Here is a 27,487-nt window from a genome sequence, read left to right as displayed (position 1 = left end):
CTAAATACTGCCTGAGATAAACAGTACACTCCCGTACCATTTAAAAATAACAAACTTTTGACTGAAGAAATAAACTAAGTCTAAAACACCACAGTCCTCTTACGACCTCCATCTTATTTGAGAGTTGCAAGAGAATGACTGGATATGGCAGTGAGGGGAGGAGCTATATAGCAGCTCTGCTGTGGGTGATCCTCTTGCAACTTCCTGTTGGGAAGGAGAATATCCCACAAATAATGGATGATCCGTGGACTGGATACACTTAACAAGAGAAAATGCTGCTATAAGCCTTGGAAGAAGATCGGGAGCACCAAAATACTAACGGAAGAGATCTTATATACTAAACTCCTTGTATTGGCCTAATATTGTTCCCGCGCCACTACGGAATTTCTACAGTGTGGCCATGGAGGACGGAGAAGTACCTATGCTCATCCACACGCAGTTAATGGACTTTGATCTCCAGATGTCCGCACAATTTGACAGCCTCAAAAGCTTGTTAAAAGACATGCGCACGGATCCGGACATACGTACGCAGGGGGCATTTGTCGAAATTACAGAGCTACAGAGTGAGGCCCCAATAGGCCGCAACACCAGCATGGAGGGAGACCTGCTCATCTCCCCACGCAGACACATACCGGATGATCGAGCGCCTCTCACTCTCAGCCCGAGCATGGATCCAGACATACTTATGCAGGTGACACTGGCCGAAACTACAGAGCCGCAGAGTGAAGACCTAAGAGATCATAGCGCCCACATAGAAGGAGACTGGGTTATCTCCATACTCAGACACCTACCGGATCATCGAGCGCCTCTAATTCCCAGCCTACCAAAGGAACGCACGTTAGACATCAGATGCAAAAGTGAAGACCTATGCACCCAGACAACCAGTGTTGCGGACCCAGCTGAGACTCTGAGGAACCTGACCACAGATGTTTTTGCTGAGACGGAGCCTGGTCAGTTTCTGCAGTACACAACAAGTTACTAGCACAATTATGGCGCAGTCTCCTGACCGCATTTCTACAGCTGAGGTGACCTTAAGCCAAACATCCACAAAGTTTTTTACAACGAGTAGATTGGGGCCAAAGAAAGCTGAAGGGCAAGATAAACTCTACATCTATTATGTACTAATGGGCATAGGTTAGCCTCATTATGTTAACCCTCATGCGTGGAAAGACTTTACAGTGCTACAGGGTTTTTCTATGTGTGCTTTCCCAGGGTTGATGAACTGCTTCTTATTGTAGCGTTTCTGCTGACTTTTAACTAGTAGACACTATGCTCACAGAAAATAGTGGGGATATTTCTTCTGATGATATTCTATTATGTTAGTATAGGCTGGAAGGCTTGTACCTGAACGTTTAACCCCCACAATTCATGTTGAGCTTGTGAGAGTTCAATTTTTTTTTATTCCTGCATAGAAACTGCAAGCCTAATCTGCAAACCATATTTTAGGGCTTTTCTACATTAACATAGAGTGCAGTGTTATTGACTTATCCCTCATGATGAGAAAGACTTTTCAGCTCTATGAGACTTTTCTATGCAGATTCCTACAAGGTTTATCTAAATCTGCTTTAGCTCACCAATAATATAGAGTTCTGTTGTCTGTACCCCCATATCATATCAACAGTTTACCGATTAGAAGTGAATGTTAAGAATGTTAAGATATGTTAAGATATATTTATGTTTACATGTCTCACCTCAAATGTTGTTTTACTTGACGTATGTGACATAGGCTGAAGAGGAGACGTAGCACTTCTTAGGTTCATTTTTTTGTCTTTTCTAAGTAATTCTACTATAGACTGCACATACAAGCATAAATTTGAGGTCTGCACTTATATGTTTCCTCTGAGTGACAGGTGTTTATGTTACGCCAGTTTATTTTGCCTTATCTTAGGAGTTTAAAGTTATGTTTATCGCCATTACATGTTATTTCTGTGTAATTGAAATCTCTCAACCACGCATCTTGCACGTCTACTGTATATTAGAGCCCTATTTTCCACCCCTCTGCTGAGCATACTCCTATTGTATTATAAGTTTAGTAACTTGATGTTTGGGGTTATTTGTTTTTCTATTTTTTATCTTCCATATGAGTTAGATGTTCTATCTATACAAAGTTTGCATATCCTCTCATGTTCATATGTGTGTCAAGCTGCCAAATACCATACGACTAGTAGTGTCATTTGATCCCACAGTTAAACAACTTTAGAGATTCCGCCATGTTCCTTAAATTACCTATATATATGGCTCCGCCCTCCACTCTTTCCCTCATTTGCATAGCGGTGCTCACCCGCTGAATTTCCCCTCCCCTTACTAGGCCCACAAGTGGCCATCCGAAAAACAATTTCCCTCGCCACCCCTCATTAGATTTTTCAGATCCAAAAGTGACCATAAGAACAAAGCAGGGAATTATTTCTATTATATACAAGAAAACTGAGGTTCCATTTTCAGACACTTGCATTATATAACTGCTACCACAGACTGCCACGTCTTACATATATGCAAAGAAGCTCTAATTCCTCATGTTAAGTATACTTACCAATGTGATGACAATTACTCTCCTATGTGGTAATCATTTACGCCTAACTGGTTTGTATTATCTATATATGTGGTAGTGCTGTTCTCTTTGTTTGACTCGTAAGCATAATTCTGTATTTGTACATTGATGCATGTTAAGTTACTATTGTCACTGTTTCCAAAAACCTCAATAAAAAAAATTATTAAAAAAAAAAAAAGCTGAAATTACCCTCTAAGAGACATTTTAATTCAAAAAAATATATCTTAACAGAAAAAATTACCCCTGCACCTCGCCACAGCTCTGCTGTGGCGCCTACATGCCCCCAGGGTACTGAAAAATGACTCGACAACAATCCGGTGATCAGAACACAACTTTAGGTCCCACCGGAGCTAATGCCTGCTGCCTTCTTAGTCAGATTAAACTGCGCGTCTGAGCGCGCGAAACAGGCCCCGCCCATCATGGACGTTGTCTCAACAGTCGCATGGGAAGCGGTTTGAAAAAGAAAGCCATGTGGTCCTCTGTACTTAAAATCTTGTAACAAGAAACTGCAGCCCTACTGACTTTAACTAATAAATATATAAATGTCAAGCTGCCTCTCCCAGTGTCAAGCCCCAATACAGTATGTCAAAGCAATATGTATAAAACACAGGAATTTCAGTAATACCCTCAGTGATACAGGTCTACTGCTTACCCCTTCCCTTGTAGTGAAAAATGTCAGCCAGTTCTGATATAACAAGTCTCCTCAGAAATAAAAGACTGAACATACCTCAATGCTGCTTGTAGCATGACACCGTTCTCCACACTGAAGATTTCTTTTGCACTACCTTCAGAAGCTCTGTGGGAACCAAAATGGATCTTAGTTACATCTGCTAAGATCATCAACCTCAGGGCAGAAATCTTCTTCATTCCATATCTCCCTGAAGAAAATAGTACTCACCAGTACCATTTAAAATAAAAAACTTCTTGATTGAAGAATCTAAAACTAACACCTCACTTTGCCTCTTCCTATTACTAACACAGGCAAAGAGAATGACTGGGGGAGGAGGGAAGGGAGGAGCTATATATACAGCTCTGCTGTGGTGCTCTTTGCCACTTCCTGTTATCAGGAGGTTAATATCCCACAAGTAAGGATGAAATCCGTGGACTCGTCGTATCTTGTAGATAGTAAGTTTTTAATCAAAACGGCTGCTTTCTAAACTTTGATGAATGAAAGTGCCCCTGTTTTTAATAGTATTTTTAAAAAACGGGCTTTCATTCATCAAAGTTTACCTTCACTTTAAATAGTATTCTATATTGTATCAATTCCTGGTAGCATAGTTAATGTGCTTTAAAGGGACAGTCTACACAAGATTTTTTTTATTGTTTTAAAAGATAGATAATTCCTTTATTACCCATTCCCCTGTTTTGCATAATCCACACAGTTATATTAATACACTTTTTAACTCTGTGGTTACCTTGTTTCTAAGCATCTTCTAACAGCCCCCTGATCACATTACTTTTTGTTTTATTTATATTGACTTGCATTTTAGCCAATTATGCAATAATGCTGTGTTGTGCTGACTCTTAAATAACTCAACGGGCATAAGCACAATGTTATCTATATGGCCCATATGAACTATCAGTCTCTTCTTGTGAAAAGCAAATAGAAAAAGCATGTGATAAGAGGCTGTCTGTAGTGGCTTAGAAACAGGCAGAAATTTAGAGGTTTAAATGTTAAAAAAGTATATAAATATAACAATGTTGGTTGTACAAAGCTGGGGAATGGGTAGTAAAGGCACTATCTATCTTTATAAACAATAACAATTTTAGTGTTGACTGTCCCTTTAAATGGACACTGAACCCAATTTTTTTCTTTTGTGATTCAGATAGAGCATGAAATTTTAAGCAACTTTCTAATTTACTCCTATTATCAAATTTTCTTCATTCTCTTGGTATCTTTATTTGAAATGCAAGAATGTAAATTTAGATGCCGGCCCATTTTTGGTGAACAGCCTGGGTTGTTCTTGCTGATTGGTGGATAAATTCATCCACCAATAAAAAAAAAGTGCTATCCAGAGTACTGAACCAAAAAAAGAAGCTTAGATGCCTTCTTTTTTAAATAAAGATAGCAAGAGAATGAAGAAAAATTGATAATATGAGTAAATTAAAAAGTTGCTTAAAATTGCATGATCTATCTAAATCACGGAAGAAGAAATTTGGGTTCAGTGTCCCTTTAAGTGCACCTTTATTTAAGCGCCGTTCACATAACACAGAGTTACAACCCAAGAATCTCAAGCCACCTAATATCATTTCAAAACTTAAACTTCTAACCAAGTAATTATGAATATTTCTATCAGTCACATTTATATCTTTGATCCCACATTTAGTTGCATCCAGCAATGGAAGCAGTGCACTTTCACAGATCAGTAAGTGTGCTGCCTTTTTGACAGCTGTGCCTTGATAAGCTTGCACAGTAGAAAGCAGAAGAGTTTAATTTTGCAATTTTTTTTACACAGTTTAAAAACTAAATAAAAAATATAAAAAGTCCTTTAAAAATAACATATGAAAATGCAGCTGCTCTCTATTGTGCACAATAAACTGTGCACATGCATAATATGGCATATCACTGCTCTGTGAATATGCACTACTTCTATCACCAGGTACAGAAATTCTAAGTTCTAAAATAGCAGAACCTAATGTGAGGATGCAGAACTTTATTAACCAGCACCTTTGAAGGGTTAGACCAAGAGAAACGCTTTGAAGAGAGCTGCAGACAGGAGGAGGAAAAACAACAGCACAGTAGTAACCAGTTGTACCAAGCAGGTTAATGTCCCTAAAAATGCATATTGGAAAGCCTCTAGGAGACAGGAAGTGAATAAAAGAAATAATTATTTTTTACAAATATTATTTACCTTTATGTTTCCTAAGCAACTTGTACCCTTCACAAAATCTGTCCCCAGAAGAAGATAATCTAGAGGGGTTAAAATACGAGTATACTGCTGCAAAATTAAAGTCCTTTTTTCCATCCCACCAGCCTTTAGAAATGGCATGTTCTCGCATTCCTGGGTGCTCACGATCAATCTTCGTGGTTATAGAAAGACTGTTTGATATATTTCTTATTCCATCTGTTTGAAAGAAAATACAAATCAACTTCTATTATCTTATTTGCTTTGTTCTTTTGGTATCCTTGTTAAACTGCATACCTAGGTAGGCTATGGAGCAGCAATGCACTACTGGGAGCAAAATGAGTGCTCACTTACCATATGAAGCCAGATTGAAAGATTGTTACAGACAGTAACAATATCTGTGTCACTGTTTGTAACAATCTCCAATGGTGGCGGTGGAAGTTGTGGGAGGGAAGGCAGGAAGCAGTTCCTTTGACAGACTTGCATTTTAGCTAATCAGTGCTTACTCATAAATTATGAAAGTTTAAATTTTGACTTGACTGTCCATTTAACTCTATGTTATGTAAACAGTCCTTTCACGATTCAGATAGAGCATGCAATTTTAAACAACTTTCTAATTTACTCCTTTGAAAAAGCAGGAAAGTAAGGTTATGAGCCGGCCCATTTTGGTTCAGCACCCTGGGTAGCACTTGCTGATTGGTGGCTTTATTTAGCTACCAATCAGCAGGTGCTACCCAGGTGCTGAACCAAAGATGGACTAGCTTCTAAGCTTGCATTCCTGCTTTTTAAAATAAAGATACCAAGAGAATGAAGAAAAATTGATCATAGAAAGTTGCTTAAAATTGCATGCTCTGTCTGAATCATGATAGAAAATATTTGGGTTCAGTATCCCTTTAACACTTGTCTTGCTAATGATTTACAATGATAATAGTGCCTGAAGCCTTAACATATGAATACTAGTAAGGCTTACCATATGAAGACAATAACAATGTCTGTGTCACTGTCTGTAACAATGTTCATTGGTGGAGGTGGAAGTTGTGGGAGGTAAGGCAGGTGTGCAGGGCCGTCGTTTGTGGAAGGCAATAATGGCAGCCGCCTTAGAGCACCCTCGCAGGGGGGCGCCGCGAGCGGGAGGTTAATCTGCCTTGCGTGTGAGTGAAAATCTAATGTGCGGAGCGGGAGGTTAATCTGCTTTGTGCCTTGCGTGTGAGATAAAATCTACTGTGCAAATAGCATTAATCTGAGCCTGAAGCCTGTTGCAACTAGTTCCAATGCTGTTATGCTGTGCAGTGCAGTAGATCTTGCGCTAAACAACCTGCCTGTACGACTGCGCCTCAGTGAGGTGTGGTGGAGACTCGTCACTCACTGCTGTTGTCTAGTCTGACTGAGCAGGAAAACGTGACAAGGATGCCTCGCTCGTCTCTAACAGTTGAGTGACGTGGCTGACGCCCACCGTGACCTGGTACCGAAGTGTGTGTACTGTGTACACTGAAGTTCTGAACAGGTAGGAGAGGTGGGCGGGGGTCTGGGGTGGGCAGAGAGTGCAGTGCAGAGGAAAATGAAATGTCCATAATAAGAAAGTGGTAGCCAGTACCACCGTAGCCCGGGGCTGTGCATATGACACACATGACAGTGTTGTGTGAGTGACACAGCCTCAGGGGCCCCGGCCAACGACTGCAGTGTGGCACAGTCCGTGACTGTGTGAGTGAGACTTCAAACAGTCACAGAGCGAAAGTTTGGCTACCGCTACACTATGGCAGTCAGTGAGTGGGAAGGAGGGAGAGGGGGATCCTTGGATCCAAGTTTAGAAAGGCATCTGAGAGGGGGTATGGTAATGAGGGGGGCAGCTATACTACAGAAAAAAATGTTTTGCTTTGTTTTAATATTAATAAAAAAAGCATCATTTGCATATATATCCCTTTATTTATTCAGATTAGAATCAGAATGGTAGACTATGAGGTGGGTACAAAAGAAACATAAATGCCTTGATGATTGACATCTTGCATATAGTACTGGAATAAAAAGCCTGGGGAAGAAGGGAAAAAAATTACATTAGAACAAAAGCTGATCCAGTCTCTTATCCATCATTCCTCTGGAAAAGAGCTAAGATCATCTTTGCTGTTAAAATATAAATAACAGTATGCTGGTTCTTAACAAATTGCTTCAGCGGAGTAACAGTACAAAATGTATGTTGTTGTCTTAAGTGATCTCAGGGGAAACGGATTATTTTCAATATTAATAGGGGGATTGTGTTATATTCCATTTTAACAATTTAAAGTACCAATTGAATCTCATTCCTCACTATCCCTAAAGACTTTGGCAGTTTTGGCAGAATAATCTGAAATATGCAAGACTGTTGAGAATATGAGCAAAAAAATTTTGGACAAATTATAGTAACAGTCTTTACTAAAAAAATATATAGTTTTGACAGGTAATTATAAAAAAGGCTCTATTTTTGTTTAAATTGAGTGATAACAAAAATGCTAAAAATACTCTGGTCTTTTGAGTTTTAGTCTGAAATTCCTGGTCCGTTAAGGGGGTAAACATTGGGTATTTCTAAACTCAGGACAAATTTTAGAAACTATTTAGCATGGGTGTTTTTTGGTGGTTGTAGATGTGTAAGAGATTTTGGGGGTCAAAGTTAGAAAAACAAAATTTATGCTTACCTGATAAATTTCTTTCTTTTGCGATGTACCGAGTCCACAGTTTCATCCTTACTTGTGGGATATTATCCTTCCTTACAGGAAGTGGCAAAGAGAGCACCCACAGCAGAGTGGTCTATATAGCTCCCCCCTTAACTCCACCCCCCAGTCATTCGACCGAAGGCTTAGGAAGAAAAAGGAGAAACTATAAGGTGCAGAGGTGACTGAAGTTTTCAATAAAAAATACTATCTGTCTTGAATAGACAGGGCGGGCCGTGGACTAGGTACATCGCAAAAGAAAGACATTTATAAGGTAAGCATAAATTTAGTTTTCTTTTGCAAGATGTACCGAGTCCACGGTTTCATCCTTACTTGTGGGATACCAATACCAAAGCTTTAGGACATGGATGAAGGGAGGGACAAGACAGGAACCTAATCGGAAGGCACCACTGCTTGCAGAACCTTTCTCCCAAAAATAGCCTCCGAAGAAGCAAAAGTATCAAATTTGGAAAATTTGGAAAAGGTATGAAGCGAAGACCAAGTCGCAGCCTTACAAATTTGTTCAACAGAAGCATCATTTTTAAAAGCCCATGTGGAAGCCATCGCTCTAGTAGAGTGAGCTGTAATCCTGTCGGGAGGCTGCTGTCCAGCAGTTTCATATGCCAAACGGATGATGCTTTTAAGCCAAAAGGAAAGTGAGGTAGCCGTAGTCTTTTGAACTCTGCGATTTCCAGAATAGACAACAAACAAAGATGAGGGTTGACGGAAATCTTTGGTTGCTTGCAAATAAAACTTCAAAGCACGAACCACGTCCAAGTTGTGCAACAGACATTCCTTCTTAGAAGAAGGATTAGGACACAGAGAAGGAACAACAATTTCCTGATTGATATTCCTGTTAGAAACTACCTTAGGAAGGAATCCAGGTTTGGTACGCAAAACCACCTTATCAGCATGGAAAACCAGATATGGTGAGTCGCATTGTAATGCAGATAGTTCAGAAACTCTTCGAGCTGAAGAGATAGCAACTAGAAACAGAACTTTCCAAGATAGAAGCTTAATATCTATAGAATGCATGGGTTCAAACGGAACCCCATGAAGAACTTTAAGAACTAAATTCAAACTCCATGGCGGAGCAACAGGTTTAAACACAGGCTTGATTCTAACTAAAGCCTGACAGAACTCCTAAATGTCTGGGACATCTGCCAGACGCTTGTGCAATAGAATAAACAAAGCAGATATCTGTCCTTTTAAGGAACTAGCTGACAATCCCTTCTCCAATCCTTCTTGGAAAAAGGCCAAAATCCTAGGAATCCTGATCTTACTCCATGAGTAACCTTTGGATTCGGACCAATAAAGATATTTACGCCATATCTTATGATAGATTTTCCTGGTGACAGGCTTTCGAGCCTGAATCAAGGCATCTATGACCGACTCAGAGAAACCCTGCTTTGATAAAATCAAGCGTTCAATCTCCAAGCAGTCAGCTGCAAAGAAATTAGATTTGCATGCTTGAACGGACCTTGAATCAAAAGGTCCTGTCTCAGTGGCAGAGTCCATGGTGGCAGAGATGACATGTCCACCAGGTCTGCATACCAAGTCCTGCATGGCCACGCAGGTGCTATCAAAATCACTGAAGCTCTCTCCTGTTTGATTCTGGCAATCAGACGCGGAAGAAGAGGGAATGGTGGAAACACATAGGCCAGGTTGAACGACCAGGGTACTGCTAGAGCATCTATCAGTACTGCCTGAGGATCCCTTGACCTGGACACGTAACAAGGAAGTTTGGCGTTCTGACGAGACGCCATCAGATCCAATTCTGGTGTGCCCTATAGTTGAACCAGTTGAGAAAACACCTCCGAATGGAGTTCCCACTCCCCCGGGTGAAAAGTCTGACGACTTAGAAAATCCGCCTCCCAGTTCTCTACCCCTGGGATATAGATTGCTGATAGATGGCAAGAGTAAGTCTCTGCCTATCGGATTATTCTGGAAACTTCTATAATAGCCAGGGAACTCTTTGTTCCCCCCTGATGATTGATATAAGCCACAGTCGTGATGTTGTCCGACTGAAATCTGATGAATCTGGCCAAAGCCAGCTGAGGCCACGCCTGAAGAGCATTGAATATCGCTCTCAGTTCTAGAATATTTATCGGTAGGAGGGCCTCCTCCTGATTCCACAAACCTTGTGCTTTCAGGGAATTCCAGACTGCACCCCAGCCCAGTAGGCTGGCGTCACTATAACCCACACTGGCCTGCGGAAACACATTCCCTGGGACAGGTGATCCTGTGACAACTACCAAAGAAGAGAATCTCTGTTCTCCTGATCCAGATTTATCTGAGGAGATAAATCTGCATAATCCCCATTCCACTGTCTGAGCATGAATAGCTGCAGTCGTCTGAGATGTAAGCGAGCAAACAGAACTATGTCCATTGCCGCTACCATTAGTTCGATTACCTCCATGCACTGCGCCACTGACGGCCGAGGAACGGAATGAAGAGCTCGGGAGGTGGTTAAAATTTTTGATTTCCTGACCTCCGTCAGAAATACTTTCATGTCCACCGAATCTATCAGAGTCCCTAGGAATGAAACTCTTGTGAGGGGGGGAAAGAGAACTCTTTTTTTACGTTCACCTTCCACCCATGAGATCTTAAAAAGGCCAACACGATGTCCGTGTGAGACTTGGCTAGTTGGAAAGTCGACGCTTGAATTAAGATATTGTCTAGATAAGGCGCCACTGCTATGCCCTGCGGCTTTAGTACCGCCAGAAGGGACCCTAGCACCTTTGTGAAAATTCTGGGAGCCGTGGCCAACCCGAAGGGAAGAGCCACAAACTGGTAATGCTTGTACAGAAAGGCAAACCTGAGGAACTAGTGATGATCTTTGTGGATAGGAATGTGCAGATACGCATCCTTTAAATCCACGGTGGTCATATATTGACCCTCCTGGATCATCGGCAAAATAGTCTGAATGGTCTCCATCTTGAAGGATGGGACTCTGAGGAATTTGTTTAGAATCTTGATATCCAAAATTGATCTGATGGTTCCCTCTTTTTTAGGAACCACAAACAGATTGGAGTAGAACCCTTGGCCCGGTTCTGTTTTCGGAACTGGGCAGATCACTCCCATGGTATATAGGTCTTCTACACAGCGTAAGAACGCCTCTCTTTTTGTCTGGTTTACAGACAATTGAGAAAGATGGAATCTCCCCCTTGGGGGAGAATCTTTGAAATCCAGAAGATACCCCTGGGTTACGATTTCTAAAGCCCAGGAGTCCTGAACATCTCTTGTCCAAGCCTGAGCAAAGAGAGAAAGTCTGCCCCCTACTAGATCCGCTCCCGGATCAGGGGTTACCCCTTCATGCTGTCTTGGTGGCAGCAGCAGGCTTCTTGGCCTGTTTACCCTTGTTCCAAGCCTGGTTAGGTCTCCAGACTGACTTGGATTGAGCAAAGTTCCCTTCTTGCCTTGTAGCAGGGGAAGAGGAAGCGGGACCACCTTTGAAGTTTCAAAAGGTACGAAAATTATTTTGTTTGGTCCTCATCTTATTTGTCTTATCCTGAGGGAGGGCATGACCTTTCCCTCCAGTGATATCTGAAATGATCTCTTTCAGTTCAGGCCCGAATAGGGTCTTACCCTTGAAAGGGATGGTCAAAAGCTTAGATTTTGATGACACATCAGCCGATCAGGACTTAAGCGATAATGCTCTGCGCGCTAAAATGGCAAAACCTGAATTCTTTGCCGCTAATTTAGCCAGTTGAAAAGTGGCATCTGTAATGAAAGAATTAGCTAGCTTAAGAGCCCTAATTCTATCCATAATATCATCTAATGGGGTCTCCACCTGAAGAGCCTCTTCCAGCGCCTCGAACCAAAAGGCAGCTGCAGTGGTTACAGGAACAATGTACGCTATAGGTTGGAGAAGAAAACCCTGATGAACAAAAATTTTCTTTAGGAGACCCTCTAATTTTGTATCCATAGGATCTTTGAAAGCACAACTGTCCTCATTAGGTATAGTTGTACGCTTAGCTATAGTAGAAACAGCTCCCTCCACCTTAGGGACCATCTGCCAGGAGTCCCGCATGGTGTCGGATATGGGACACCTTAAAGGTAGGAGGGGGAGCGAACAGAATACCTGGTCTATCACACTCCTTAGTAACAATGTCCAAAATCCTCTTAGGGACCGGAAAAACATCAGTGTAGACAGGAACTTCTAAATATTTGTCCATTTTTTGTCCAAATATTTGTCCATTTTACACAATTTCTCTGGAACTACAATATGGTTACAGTCGCTAAAACCTCCCTGAGCAACAAGCGGAGGTGTTCTAGCTTAAATTTAAAGGCTGTCATATCTGAGTCTGTCTGAGGGAACATCTTTCCTGAATCAGAAATCTCTCCCTCAGACAGTAAATCCCTCACCCCTACTTCAGAACATTGTGAGGGTACATTGGATACGGCTACTAAAGCATCAGAAGGCTCAGCATTTGTTCTTAACCCAGAGCTACTGCGCTTCCCTTGCAACCCTGGCAGTTTAGATAAAACCTCTGTGAGGGTAGAATTCATAACTGTGGCCATATCTTGCAAGGTGAAAGAATTAGACACACTAGAGGTACTTGGCGTCACTTGTGCGGGCGTTACTGATTGTGACACTTGGGGAGAACTAGATGGCATAACCTGATTTCCTTCTGTCTGAGAATCATTTAGCGCCAAACTTTTATAAGTCAAAATATGCTGTTTGCAATTTATAGACATATCAGTACATGTGGGACACATTCTAAGAGGGGGTTCCACAATGGCTTCTAAACATATTGAACAATGAGTTTCCTCAATGTCAGACATGTTGAACAGGCTAGTAATGAGACAAGCAAGCTTGGAAAACACTTTATTCAGTGAAAAAACGATTTAAAAAAACTGTACTGTGCCTTTAAGAGAAAAAAAGGCATACACAAACTGCAAAACTGCTTAAAAATGCATCAAACTTTTCAAAATTTTTACAGCAGATTCAATAAGCTTTAGTAAGATTGCCCCACAAGCAAATGAACCATTTAACCCTTAATTATGGAAACCGGATTGACAACGTGCCAAAAACCGGAAAAAAACCCTGTCAGCACCTTACCACAGCTCTGCTGTGGCGCCTACCTGCCCTTAGGGATTGGAAATGAGGGGTTAAAGCTTCATTTTGGCCCAAAAAGTTCACCAGGGCCCTCCGGTGTTGTAGCTTGCTGCTTGTCAAGAGAAAACAACTGCGCAACTGAGGCGCAAAATTAGGCCCCGCCCAAATCACTCGATGTTTCTAAGGCCTCCCAAAAACACACTAAGTGTTTTAACCAGCCATGTGGGTTCTAAAACCCCAAAAAGCCAAGTGTACCCTCAATAAAGTTGTCCCTCAAAAACTTATTAACATCACTCCCAGTACACACAACCGTTTGTTCATATCATTAAAACTGAGTGTCAACCATAATTTCAATTAGCCCTTAATGCAAGCTTAGTAATGCCTCTTTTTTATAAGTCTAGGATTGCTGCTTACCCTTACCCTCATGGGGATACTGTCAGCCTTTCTGAAATATCACAGTCTCTCCAGAAAAAAATGACTAAACATACCTCATTGCTGTATAGCATGAAAACGTTCCTCACACTGAAGTTTCCTGTACTCCTCAGCCTCTGTGGGAACAGCATTGGATCTTAGTTACCAATGCTAAGATCATCATCCTCCAGGCAGAAATCTTCATCCATCTCCTGCCTGAGAGTAAATAGTACACACCGGTACCATTTTAAAATAACAAACTCTTGCTTGAAGAAAATAAAAACTAACAGTTTATCACCTCTTTCAATTTAACCTTCCTGCTTAGAGCCGGCAAAGAGAATGACTGGGGGGTGGAGTTAAGGGGGGGAGCTATATAGACAGCTCTGCTGTGGGTGCTCTCTTTGCCACTTCCTGTAAGGAAGGATAATATCCCACAAGTAAGGATAAAACCGTGGACTCGGTACATCTTGCAAAAGAAAAGTGTGTTTTTTTAAATCATATTTTTATAACTTTTTTATAGTATATTATATGATATGATAACAAATAATGGTATCTTAAGAAAGTCCATTTAATGGCGAGAAAAACTGTATATAATATGAGTGGGTACAGTAAATCAATAAGAGGAAAATTACAGCTAAACACAAACACTGCAGAAATGTAAAAAAGAAAATTTAAAAATGATCTGGTCACTAAGGGGTTAAACAGTTACTGTCACAGTTATACGTTATATACATAGGGGCTGCGGCCTATGCAGGGCAGTGAGGTGTACTTAGACTTCTGTTTGTTTTTATCTCTTTGCAGGGGTTAAAGTAAACTGTAAACATAATTGCATGGAAGCAGTTGTAAGAGAATACAATGCACTTTATTATTATTAGAGCATTTTATCATTGTATTTTTATGTATGACTGTCCAGGTGCAAAATAACAAAATCAGAATTGCATTGCTTGCTGATATAAACCATGCACATATTACTTCATTAAGGTACTCCTAGGCTCTGGTATTCTTTTTAAATGTTTGTTCAACAGTTTATCACTTGGCCTGCTGGCACATCCTTTTAATGGCATTAGTGTTGTGCTGATCTTATTGTGAAATTGCAGGACAGGGCTTTTTGGCTTGCAAACAGTGTATCAGTTGCAACACTATCCTCCATAATCACATTACATATTTAATATTCGGATAATATTGTCGGGGGGGGGCGTCAAAATGTACCTTCGCCTGTGTAGACAAAAATCCTTGCACCAGCCCTGCAGGTGGGCAGCCCAGCGGTGGGAGAGGGGGAGACACTACACTACACAAAAAGGAGCAACCAGGGCTACACTGCAGAAACAAAAAGAAAAAAAAAACTTTTGCCAGCACTTAAGATGGTGGTGAGGAGTGTGGGGGAGGCGGAAAATAGCTGTTTGGGAGGGATCAGGGAGGTGGGAGGCATCAGGAGGGAGAGTAATCCCTACATTACAATACTATTACCCTTACCAGCTAACTAATGAAAGGAACATAAAACCAAAAACAAATGATTTCATTATTCAGACAGTACATACAATTTTAAACAACTTTCTAATTTACTTTAATTTTGTTTCATTTTCTTGTTAACCTTTGTGGAAAAGAAGGAAGGTAAGTTGAAGAGAGTGCACATGTCTGAAGTACTTTATGGCAGCAGTTTTCAAACAATGTTATACACTAGCAAGAGCACTAGATGGCATCACTATTTCCTGTCATGTAGTACTCCAAACATGTGCATGCCACCTTTCTAGATATCTCTTCAACAAAAAAATAACAAGAGAACAAAGCAAATTTGAAAATAGAAGTCAACTGGAAACTTTTTTTTAAATTGTATTCTCTATCTGAATCATGAAAGACAAATTTTGGGTTTCATGGCCCTTTAACCCCTAACTGCCGATTGGCCGCGAGTGAACAGGGGGCAGCATTGCACAAGCATTTCACAAGAAATGCTTCTGCAATTTTTAATGCTGACAACATCATGCCAGCTCAACCTTTAGTAAATCTACCCCCAAGGCTTTATTTCTGTTTAAATTCCCAGTAGTAAAGAGGTTAAAATGGTACGCTATGATGTAATAGCTTGTGCCCATGCTAACCTGCCCCAGGAGACTATAAAACTTAGCAAAGCTTTTCTCACACCCGCATATGATAGTGCAGCCTCAACATCAACCTGATGGTCACTTAGTATGCCTGATGCCAGTGTAGAGAATAGCATGCCTGAAGTTTGAATTTAACCTTCTTGCAGGAATCAAATCACATAGAGTTGGAGTTTCAATAATACAAAAATTCCATGCCTTAGCAAATTAGAGCTTGCAATCTTTTGCACTAGAATGCCATTTCTATTAAAATGTTAAAGGAAGTTTGCCTATTATATACCTAATAAAACATCTCAAGATGCTAGCCTTATCTTTTATGAAACATAACAATTAGATGGATTTCCTGAGCATCACAACATGCATCATTAGTTATGTGTAATTACCCTACAACTTTTGCCAACTAAAAATTTAGTAGTATGAAACAAACAACAATATAGAATGAATACACTACTATTTTTTTCATTGTTGGACTGTATGCTGACTGTTAAAATAGTTATTGCTTCTAAAATCCTTGATATATTACTGTGTAAGCAATTAATTAATATAGACTTGCAAAGTATATTAACGCCCTGTTTGCTGTAAATGTTTTTCAACTGCCAGGCTTCCATCACCACTTGCCTTATTTGCAGGTGTCAAACTGAACTTGTTATCATAAAAAAGTCTAGCAACAGTCTTTTTTTTAGCAAAACTAAGACATTATTTTACAATATTGTAGCATGTCTCCTGACAACAATCAAAGACAGATGTGTGCCAGGAACAGGGTCGCAAAGTCTGCACTTCCAATTCTCAAATTGTAAAACCCACAATTGTGGAGTTCCTATGATCCATCTCTAATTATAAATGTGTTGGTAAAGACTTATTAAGAATAACAGAAAATGGTCTCATGTATATATAACCCAAAGAAACCTTATTCCCTGCAGCTTACCTTCTACTTTCTCAACAGCCCAGTACTGCCCAGCAGTTTCCAGTACCCATGCCTCTGTTCTGTCAGCAATAAGGAAACTATTGTGGTAAGTAAATGACATTTTGTCTTCCATACAGTTTCCACCTTGTCCGTATTTTTCTAGCAAGTTTACAATTACATCCAATGCTGCCTCTGCTGTTTTAGCTCTTTCCAGGCCGAGCCTAAGAAAATAAAGACGGAGTTAGATTGTGACAATATAACAACATATTAAACCATAAGAAAATAAAAAAATATGTATACAACCTGACAAGATCCATGCCTAGAAGTGCCTCTTCATCATCAATTTCTTCTTTTCCCCACACTGCTTCATTTCCAATACAAACACCAAACTCATTGGCTCCCATTTCTGCTCCCCATAACCAAGATGGCCGACTTAAAACCACAGCATAAGTTTTCTCTACTTGTTCAATTTTGATATATGTGCACTAGGAATTATTAAAATAAATAAATAAAAGAAAATCATAATATGTAATAGAAAATCAGTAAAAAAAATGGAACTTCTGTAATGTACAATTATTTTTATAAATATGGAAATCATTACTAAATCTATTTATGGTACATGGTAGCAAAATAAGTCATATACTGAATGCCACTTTTTTCACATAACCAATAATATCAAGTCATGGTGTGTGCAATTGAACCAGTTCATATAATTTTGCATAATTACAAACATTATCATAGGGACAGTGCTCTGAATCATGGACTGTACCTCTCAAATAATCCAAAAAACATGCATAGAGTTTTCTGATAGTTTGGAATACTGTTAGTGAGGGATCTCTAATTAAAGGGTCATAATAATCGAAAAATTATATGCTCTAATTCGTTAAGATTATCAACCCTGCATTACTATGTGTTTAACTTCTGAAAAGGGGGTTACACACACAGTAGAAGTGCTGCTTAAGACCCGAGCAAAACCTAGCATTGACGCAATCAGCAGCGCTAATCGCACGACTCAAGTGTGCTGATTGGATCATGAGTGGCTTCTGCTTGAGCACTGCTAGTCCCAAACAGCACATCTACTGCTTATTTAACAAATTTGTAAGGGGTTAACACACAAAGTAGTAAAGGGTCAATAGTCTTAAAATTACAGGCTGTAACAAATTAGAGCATGTCAATTTTCAACTATTATCAACTATTATGGCCCTTTAACCGCTGATCAATTTCCAGCCATGTGCTGAGCTGTTTTGCAGTTTTTACATGCTACTCGCATTTAGACCCTACTGTAGGCAATTTTTCAGTGAGAAACCCACACATATTATATATCTCTTTTTTTCAGGAGACCTAGCAGATTCAAACTTTACCATTATTTTATGTATATATTATGTTGTGTAAGGAACCTACAACAAAAAGTGTGAATTTTTTTTTAATTATGCTTACCTGATAATTTTCTTTTTTTTTTCTTCAGATGGAAAGAGTCCACAGCTGCATTCATTACTTTTGGGAATTCAGAACCTGGCCACCAGGAGGAGGCAAAGACACCCCAGCCAAAGGCTTAAATACCTCCTCCACTTCCCTAATCCCCCAGTCATTCTGCCGAGGGAACAAGGAACAGTAGGAGAAATTTCAGGGTATAAATGGTACCAGAAGATCCACCCATCGTAGATATGGGCGGGAGCCGTGGACTCTCCTCCACTCAATGGAAATGAAATTATCAGGTAAGCATAATTTTTGTTTTCCATCTAAAGGGGAGGAGAATCCACGGCTTCATTCATTACTGTTGTGAACAAATACCCAAGCTCTAGAGGACACTGAATGAAACCGGGAGGGTAAAAAAGGCGGACCCTAATCAGAGGGCACCACGGCCTGCAAAACCTTTCTCCCAAAAACAGCTTCCCCCACTTCCCTCATCACCCAGTCATTCTGCCGAGGTAACAAGGAACAGTAAAAGAAATATTAGGGTGAAAAGGTGCCAGAAGAACAAAAATAACAGACGCCCCACAGAAAATACGGGCGGGGAGCTGTGGACTCTTTCCATCTGAAGAAAATTATCAGGTAAGCATAATTTAAGTATTTCTTCATAAATGGAAAGAGTCCACAGCTGCATTCATTACTTTTGGGAAAACAATACTTAAGCTATAGAGGACACTGAATGCAAAAACGGGGGGGTACAAGAGGCGGCCTATTCTGAGGGCACCATTCCTGAAAACCCCTACCCAACAACATCCCGCTTTGTTCGAAGCCAAGAACAAGTTTGGAACACACCCCTTACTAAAGAAAGGGAACAAGCTACCATATTCTTTCACATAGAAGAAAAGACACAGAGAAAACATGAATGTTCTTGTAAAGCGCGGCTAATCCCCCTTAAGGGACTCAAGGCGCTGCTAATCTTATCAACCTCGAAAGGAGGAAGGCTGAGTAGACCTATCCGGGGATCGAACTTGCAACCCTCAGTTTGCTACAGTGCAGAGTAGCCACAGTGCATTAGTATGCTGAGCTAGCTGTCCAGATTGCATAAGGAACTCCAGACCAACAGAGACCCACTAGTCTCATAGAAAAAAGGGGAGGCAATGCCCAGACCCCAGAAATACAGAAACCACGGATAAGAAACAAAGGGAATCTGAAACAAAGAGGATCTTCCCCTAACACAGTGCAACCACACTCTAAAAAGCAACTGAAGACAAAGGTCCCCAAGTCGCAAAAAGGTAGCTCAGAATACCAAAATATTCAGAAACAAAACCTTGTGCAGCAAGCTCAGATAGGTCTGACGAACAACACCTAAAGCAAAAACACTGCACGCTGCAGTCATGTAAAAATGACTCTGAAACTTAATTACTTGTAGGGCAATCAGAAAGCAGCTGAAGATAGGATCCTTCAGATTGCTAAGTATCCACTAACCAGCGGATAACGTTGCAGGCTATCTAAGAGCCGCCAGTCCTTCCCACAAACCTTGAACATGGAGAAAGGAGAAACCTCAAGAGGCTTACCATACCTCCAATGCTCCGAGGACGAATTTAGCAGAGCAACAGATCTCAGATCCTGCTCCAACACCGGACCAGCCCAAGCGACAGACATGTCTGATAGACAGGGGGGACAGAAAACCCCCAACCACAAGCCCCCAGGTAATGGAAAGAAAAAGGGGGGACTCACCCACACCAACAGTGCTCGGGTGCCAACCCAATCCGCTCTTCTAAAATAAGGCACTCCCAAGGAGAACCCCCTGGGACCTGGAACAGAGAAAAGTGCAATAGATCCGTAGGAAGACCTGTCACAGCTCTCTTAGACTGTCTCTACGTAGAGAGATCAAATTCCAACAGGTGGAACAGAGCCCACAGAGGAGCGGATGCTGCTCCTTAAAGAAATAAGCCACCAGATCCAACCTCCTACACACAGGGCAGGACAAAGACCCTCCAGAGAGAAGAAACCCCAGCTCATAAGGAAGACAAACTATCCCCTCAAAGGGGATACAAAACATAGTATGAAGCCATAGTATGATCAAAACACGGACCAAATGAAAAAATCATCCAGACACCATTGTTGAGAAAACTCCCCATGAAGAGTAGCACACTCTGTCCGAAGGACAAGTCAGGCCGTAAAGTTTATAACCAATACCCGAAGGTGGGTGTAAACTCTGGCTTTCCAGCTTGCAAGCCCAATGAGCTAGCCCCTATGTCGCAACATAGGGTCCCTGAAAAAACCGGGCCGTCCCGAACCAGTCCACAGGATCATAAATCTCCAGACATCCAAGAAGGATCCAAGACAAGAACCCTGGACCCAGAATCGTCCTAGAATGAAGGACACCCCCAAGGAACACAAGATACCCCATCTGAAGTAATCAGACTCACAGGGGATGAGAACTGGGAAACCCGGAGAACGGGTACACGACTCACTCGTAATTCCCAGCCCAAAGAGAAGAGAACACCTTTAGCCGGAGGTCAACACCCCCCAACAAGGTGCTAGGCCGTGACAAAGGCACACAATTTCTCTAGAGTCCAAAGGCCCCAAGGACAACACTAAGGTAAATGAGAACAAAGTCACCCGAAAGAGAGTAGAAAGGCTAGTCTTCATAAGCCTTCCAGATTAACGTTCCAGAGGACCATACCCAAGGGAGAAGAATGCAAAGGATCCCGAACCCAGGCAGAAAAACATCCCCTAATCAAAAAGCTTGGAAAAAGAGACAACTCCTATCGCCCCTGACAGGCCTTCACTTCCTAATTAAGCGGCCAAAGCCGACAGAAAAAACGGACGAAGTCCAGAAAGTCTCGACCCAAAGGAAGAGAACCTCTAAAAGGAACAAGTCCTAAAAGGACACTTCCAACGAGACCATGAAAGGCAAAACCGTAAGAACGGCGGTATGAAGGACCTAAATCCTCCATGCCTCCAACCCACAACTGGAACACTCTAGTTCCCCCGAAAAATCGGAAACGACTGAGCATGTCGTCGTGGATCTCAACGGAGTCCCGGCCCACTAGCTTGAAAGGCGAATGAGGACTGACCCCATGCCCCTAAGCAACCACGGTCCCTTAAGTTCTCTCAGGATGCTAGTTGAAGCTTGTAAAATAAAACAAGTAAACAACACAAATCATATTGTGATCACTAGACGCCCTCACTGGACCAATCGGACATAAAAAGGCACCATGTGTCTGAACTAGGCCTCAAAGACAGAAGGATTTGTACCCAGTCAGGACCAGCCTGAAACCAAGGGCCCCGTCACTGTCAAGGCCACATAGAGTATCCCTCAAGATGGAGGGATAAAGAACAGTCAGACAGACTCTTGTAAACAGTGCGACCACAAAATCGCGAGTATCAATTCCAGAGAAGAAAGTTCCCGAAGGAAACATCACACCACAACATGAGCTTTAGACAAAATAAAAATCATCCTCACCGCATGAAAATAAAAGATAAGGCAACCCGTAGGTTATCGCTCAGGAAGAACGGACAGACCCGCAGGACCAGCCCAACAGGGGTCCGAGACTTCAAAGCTCAGAACTGGAAAAGGATACACAAATAACAAAGACTATAAGAAGATTACTTCATCCCCCTATGTCTATGCATGCAAGCCAGTCGAAAATTAAGACTGAGAATCCCCAGACCCATTAAGAGTGGGATCCTCCAGCAACTCCAAAAACGTGCCTTAGTAGAACATGAAGGCGCGCCAGTCTATAATGAAAGGCGCAACATAGCTCCACCAGGACAAAAGAAAACATCGGCCCCGAAGGTTGACCCCCTGAGGACTCAGGGGCAGTCGCTCCCCGGAGGGCTGAACTGGACCAGGCGATCCCTGTCGAGCACCGGTTAATGGAACACAGACAATATCGTAAGCACACTCCCGGGAGGTGCAGATGCGCCAAAGATATGGCAATGCAGAACCGTGTCGTAACCTCCGGTGGGAACAGGCCACACTCCCTAGAAGGATAAGTAGTGTTACCTGCATGCGTAGTAAGAGTTGGTGGAAGGGAACTTGTCTCGTAAGAAATAGAATCCCCAGAGACAGATGGCTCAGTGGGCACCTGATTCCCCGATCCCGAGGAACAGAGCACTCTAAAACGGCATTCGGAACATAACTGATGGGCATGTATCACCTGGGCCAATTCATATTCTTCGCAAGAAGAGTCTGAATCAGACATCCATCTCCAAAAAAATCAGAATCCTCCATAACTGGGACACTGAATAAAAAATGGACCAATAAGAAAAATCTAAACGGCACCTTACACCCCCATGGCTGGGGCACTCACCACCTCCAGAGAACCAGACACCAGCGGACCAGGATTTCTCCTTCGCCACACGGTCAGGAAAGCAGAAATGAGGTCACAAGGTAAACCGTGCAGTCCATGCAAAAGCGTGCCCGACCGTAAAGGCTGTGTCACTAGACATAGGCCGTTATGTTCCAAAATAGCCATGAGCCGGAGCAACACTACACAGTAGCAGACAGAATCACATAACAAACATGATGATAAACCCCCCTGTTCAACAACCTCCCTCAGGAGATATTAACCCTTGATTCCTAGATACAAAAAGGAGCCTCACTGAGACCCTATGTTAAAGTTATCCCGAAAGGTTGTAGCCCCTCTCAGATAAACAGTTGTAATTACAATACATCCATGATGAAAATAAAATGAAATGATCTTACCGGAATCTACGCTGTGGAACAGGAACACGGCCCTTCAAGTGTGACAGATAGTAGTGTTGCTTCTGCCATGGACTTGAGAGAAAAAAAGCAGGCAGCGAAACTCGTCAATGCTGATTGCTTGTGGAGCTGTAAATATGAGTCGGAATGGTTTTGCAGAAAGACTCTCCCTGCATCTCCGGACTCTAACTTTCACCCATGTTCTCATTGAGAGGCTGACAGGACTACTTAAAACTCCAGTCCCAGAGTACTACCCTCCATAAGAGACTATCGAAAACTTTTGTCACTTCTCTGCCAACCTCCTGGGACGAAAGGCAAAGAATGACAGGAGGATGAGGGAAGTCGGGGAGGTATTTAAGCCTTTGGCTGTGGTGTCTTTGGCTCCTCCTAGTGGCCAGGTTCTGAATTCCCAAAAGTAATGAATGCAGTTGTGAACTCTTTCCATTTATGAAGAAAAATGGAAATTAAAATATTAATAAATACATTTATAAACAATAGTGTGTGTGTTTTCCTCCCTAAACGTTATAGTAAATAGAAGGGGTTATACACTATACCAAGGGCATCTTCATATAGTTATGTGACTTTGATCAGCACATAGAGGCTCCCATGAGCCTCTGTACAAATACATGCACATTTATTCATGCCAGGTGATCACTATTATCAAAGTAATCACCTAGCTACTAAAACTTATAAATGGGCTTTCTTTTTTAGAAGGGCTTCTGGGCATTAAAACAATGGGTCTAGTGGGACTTTTAGCCTTTTTTGATGGCCTGTTAGAGGGGTAAGAGGACATGTTGTGCTTAAAACACATGAACTATTTTTTTTATACAAACACCCAAGAAACACATGTTTGAAAGGGTGCTCTGACAAAATGCAGACGAACATTTGGCCGATAGCATTCTGTCCGATGGACATTTGGCCGACTGACAGAATGCCGAAGCATGTTCCGAGTTCGGCCGAGGGCAGATATGCTCCGGAGTGCTCTGTTCTAATCAGAGCCTCAGGCGCCGCAACCACCCCTGGGAACTTAACCATGGGTCCCAGCCTGCATGTCTTGTAATTCTCTGTCTGTGAAATTATCTATCGAATCTATCTATTTATATATCTATCTATTAAATCTATCTATCGAATTTATCTATCTATCGCATCTATTTATCTATCAAATCTATCTACTTACCTATCTCGTGGCCGGACTGTTATCTGACAGCCACTTGTGTGTCAGACTATTATCCGTCGGCCAAATGTCCGTCGGCTAACAGTCCGGCCTTGGTTTGAAAGAGCATGAAATTACCTTTCAATAAGTGGGTATTGGAGGTTTCTTGATCTTAAGGCAGCTGAGATTGAGGGGTTTGAACACCAACCACTCCATCCAGCTCCCTTAAGCCCTCTTCATCTGCCTGGCACTTCCGGGTTTCTGGGGCGTCACCGCTCACAGGCACCCCTGGATTCACCAGGCGATGCCGGAGCCCTAGACCATCAGGGATTAGGTGAGACTGCAGGTGGCCGACATCCACAGTAAATACTTGTGTCGCCATGCACGCTTAAAAGGTTAAAGTATAGCCAGTGTACTGAAATGAAACCCCACATGTTCTATTTTTATAACAGAACAACACAGCAATGATGGCACAATTAGTAATACCAGTTCACATCTACAGGTGCAATTTTTCTTCTGTATTGCTCTTTCTTCTTTACTCAGTACTTTAGTATGGACCTTTCTTAAAGGTACATAAACGTCCACAAGGAAAATGCTTTATTGTCTTAGAGCATTTTATTATTTCACTGTTGCCTGAGGTTTAAAGACACAGTTAAACACAGCTTCAAGCAGTAACGCACTACTAGAAGATAGTTTAACATATCTGCAGACCCAATGATAAGAGGCATATGTGAGTAGCCACCAATTTCCAGCTAGCTCACAGTAGTGCATTGCTGTTACTGGGCCTTCCTAGGTATGCTTTTAAACAAAGGATACTAAGATAATCAAGTGAATATGAATATGTAATTCTTCCTTTAACTTTTTCCATGCAATTGATGAGAATGAGTCGTTATGCAGATCTCTGCTTGAAAGAGCATGACAACCTGTTCTCATCGTGAAGGGGAATCACCACACTGCAGCCCTGATTGTTGATGGAAATAATGGTCAGCACTCCCAGAGCTACATGGGAGTGCCAGTGATGTCACCAGTGGTGACACTACAAAAGGGAAGGAAACAAGAACTGACAGGCATTTAAAGGGACACTCAATCAAAATTAAACTTTCATTATTCAGATAGAGCATGCCATTTTAAACAACTTTCCAATTTACTTCCATTAACAAAATGTGCACAGTCTTTTTATATTTAAAATTTTTGAGTCAACAGCTCCTACTGAGCATGTGCAAGAATAAGTGTGTATGCATTTATGAATGGCTGATGGCTGTCACATGGTACGTGTATGCATTTGTGATTGGCTGATGGCTGTCACATGGTACAGGGGGAGTGGGAAAAGACATAACTTTTAAAATTGTCAGAAAAAAAATCTACTACTCATTTGAAGTTCAGACTAAGTGTTATTGCATTGTCTTGCTATCTCGCATTTGTTGATTATGCAAATTTACTGTGTTGACTGGTTCTTTAAGTGAGCTGGATGGGTGAAGGTTGTACAAATCTCTTGATCTCAGCTCCCTTACTAGTTACAGACCTCCAAGAACCATCCTTTGAAAGTGATTTGCCTGGAATGGTTGACATTTAAAAAAACAAAAACTAAAAATACAACACATGCTGGGGAATGGTACTTTAGAGGCTCAAAAAAGAATTTTATGTCTAAAAGGGGCCATAATAAACTTTGTCTTTATAGTCATGCAATCACTGTGGTAACATAACACAAAGCTTTTACTTCTGTACTGGCACAAAGGGGCCTCTCTAGTTTATATTATAACCACAAAAGACTGTATGGACCCCAATTTCATGTGTTATTTTTTATGACAATTTAGTATGTTCATAACAGTAACAACAGTGGCCACCAGGCAATTCTCAATATTATTTACTAATATTCGGCTAGATTACAAGTTTTGCAATAAACAGGGTGCAAAACGAACGCAAAAAAAGTTGCATTATTTTACCCCCCCATATCGCTGCCAGTACGAGTTTCTGAAAAGCCTCCTTGTGCGTGCGATATGGTGGTTATAAGCTCCATACTGCACAAAACCCAAAGGCTGCTTTGACGTGCTCGTGCACGCTTTCCCCCATAGACATCAATGGGGAGAGAGTTTAAGAAAAATGAAAAATCTCCGTAAAGCAACCCCATTGATATCTATGGGTAAAAAAAAGTTATGTTTAAACCTAACACCCTAACATAAACTCCAAGTCTAAACACCCCCAACGCCTAAATAAAGTTAGTCTAAACACCACTAATAAAAGTTATTAACCCCTATTCCATTGCTCTCCGACAACGCCGCCACTAAAATAAAATTATTATCCCCTATTCCCACACACCCCGACATCACCTCCACTATAATAGTTATTAACCCCTATTCCCACGCACCCCGACATCGCCGCCACTATAATAAATGTATTAACCCCTATTCCCACGCACCCTGACATCAACACCACTAAATAAAGTTATTAATCCCCAAACCTCCAGCCTTCCACATCGCCGCCACTAAATAAACGTATTACCCCTAAACTACCTGCCCCCCACATCGCACAACACTAAATTAAACTATTACCCCCTAAACCTTACACCTCCTAACTTTACATTAAAATTACAATATAACTCTATTTAAAGGACCAGTCAACACTCCAGGATACCATAATAAATGTGTCCACAATATACAAATATGTATGTAGAGCTGTACCTGTGTAAATTGCATCTTTTAATCTTTGAAAATGATTGTTTTTAATTTTTTTAGCTTTCCCCATCCTCCTGTGTCACGTGGGTGAGGTTGCCAAATGAAAACTATATACATATACATATATGCAGTTTACTGCCTCTACGCATGCGCAAATGGAAGTGGTGACATCACACGTGACATCACTGGCACAACGGGACCGCGCTTCTTTGGTGGAGCAGTGCACATTTATGAGACATTTGCACAACTTTTGGTGCTGCATAGAACAATGAAGGAAATCCTGAATCTGGACCCACGTGGAACGGAGTTGCCGGAGATGCTCCTCCAAAGTCGGAATACTCTGAGACATGAATAAATCGGGCAACAAGGATGGTTGAAACCCATAATTCGCCATGAACGGGGATAACTTGGAGGAAGCATTAATAGCACTATTACGAGCAAACTCTGCCCAAGGTAACAGTTCAGACCAATTTTTGTGGTGATCTGAGACATAGCAACGGAGGAACTGTTCCAGAGCTTGATTAGACCGTTCTGCAGCCCCATTGGATTGAGGGTGATATGCCGAGGAGAAGAAAAGCTGGATCCCCATTTGAGCACAAAAGGAACGCCCACATCTGAAGACAAACTGGCTACCCTGGTCCGACACTATCTCCTTGGGTAACCCATGTAAACAGAAGACCTCCTGGGCAAAAAATGAAGCAAGCTCCTGTGCGTTAGGCAACTTCTTCAAGAGAATGCAATGTGACATTTTAGAAAAATGGTCAACCACCATAAGGATAACAGTATTGCCATTGGAAACAGGGAGCTCGACAATGAAGTCCATGGAAAGAAGTGTCCAAGGACGCTCACCAGCAATAGGTTGAGTAAGACCCACAGGAAGACGTCAATGAGTCTTATTCTGTGCACAAACTGAGCAGGAGGAAACATACGCAGCAACATCAGAACAAAGACCTGGCCACCAGAATTGTCGAGTGACAGACCAAATCATTTGGT

At 41.6% G+C, this 27,487-nt stretch overlaps 1 protein-coding gene across 2 annotated transcripts in view; it reads right to left on the bottom strand.

Moving 5' to 3' along the window:
* Window positions 1–27,487, bottom strand: part of SCRN3 (secernin 3) — a 190,989-nt gene that overhangs the window by 143,807 nt on the left and 19,695 nt on the right. Inside the window, exons 3-5 of one of the 2 annotated variants that reach the window (XM_053698459.1) lie at window positions 16,849–17,030; window positions 16,567–16,766; window positions 5,401–5,613 (exon numbers count right to left, since the gene is read on the bottom strand). In XM_053698459.1, the coding sequence (XP_053554434.1) occupies window positions 5,401–5,613; window positions 16,567–16,766; window positions 16,849–17,030 (595 nt within the window). The remainder of the gene's footprint in view (window positions 1–5,400; window positions 5,614–16,566; window positions 16,767–16,848; window positions 17,031–27,487) is intronic. The other variant, XM_053698460.1, reaches the window with a different exon arrangement.

Source organism: Bombina bombina, chromosome 1 (assembly GCF_027579735.1).
Source record: "Bombina bombina isolate aBomBom1 chromosome 1, aBomBom1.pri, whole genome shotgun sequence".
Classification (NCBI taxonomy): domain Eukaryota; kingdom Metazoa; phylum Chordata; class Amphibia; order Anura; family Bombinatoridae; genus Bombina; species Bombina bombina.
Note: the sequence above shows the minus strand (reverse complement) of the source record. Positions and strands in the feature narration are given on the sequence as shown.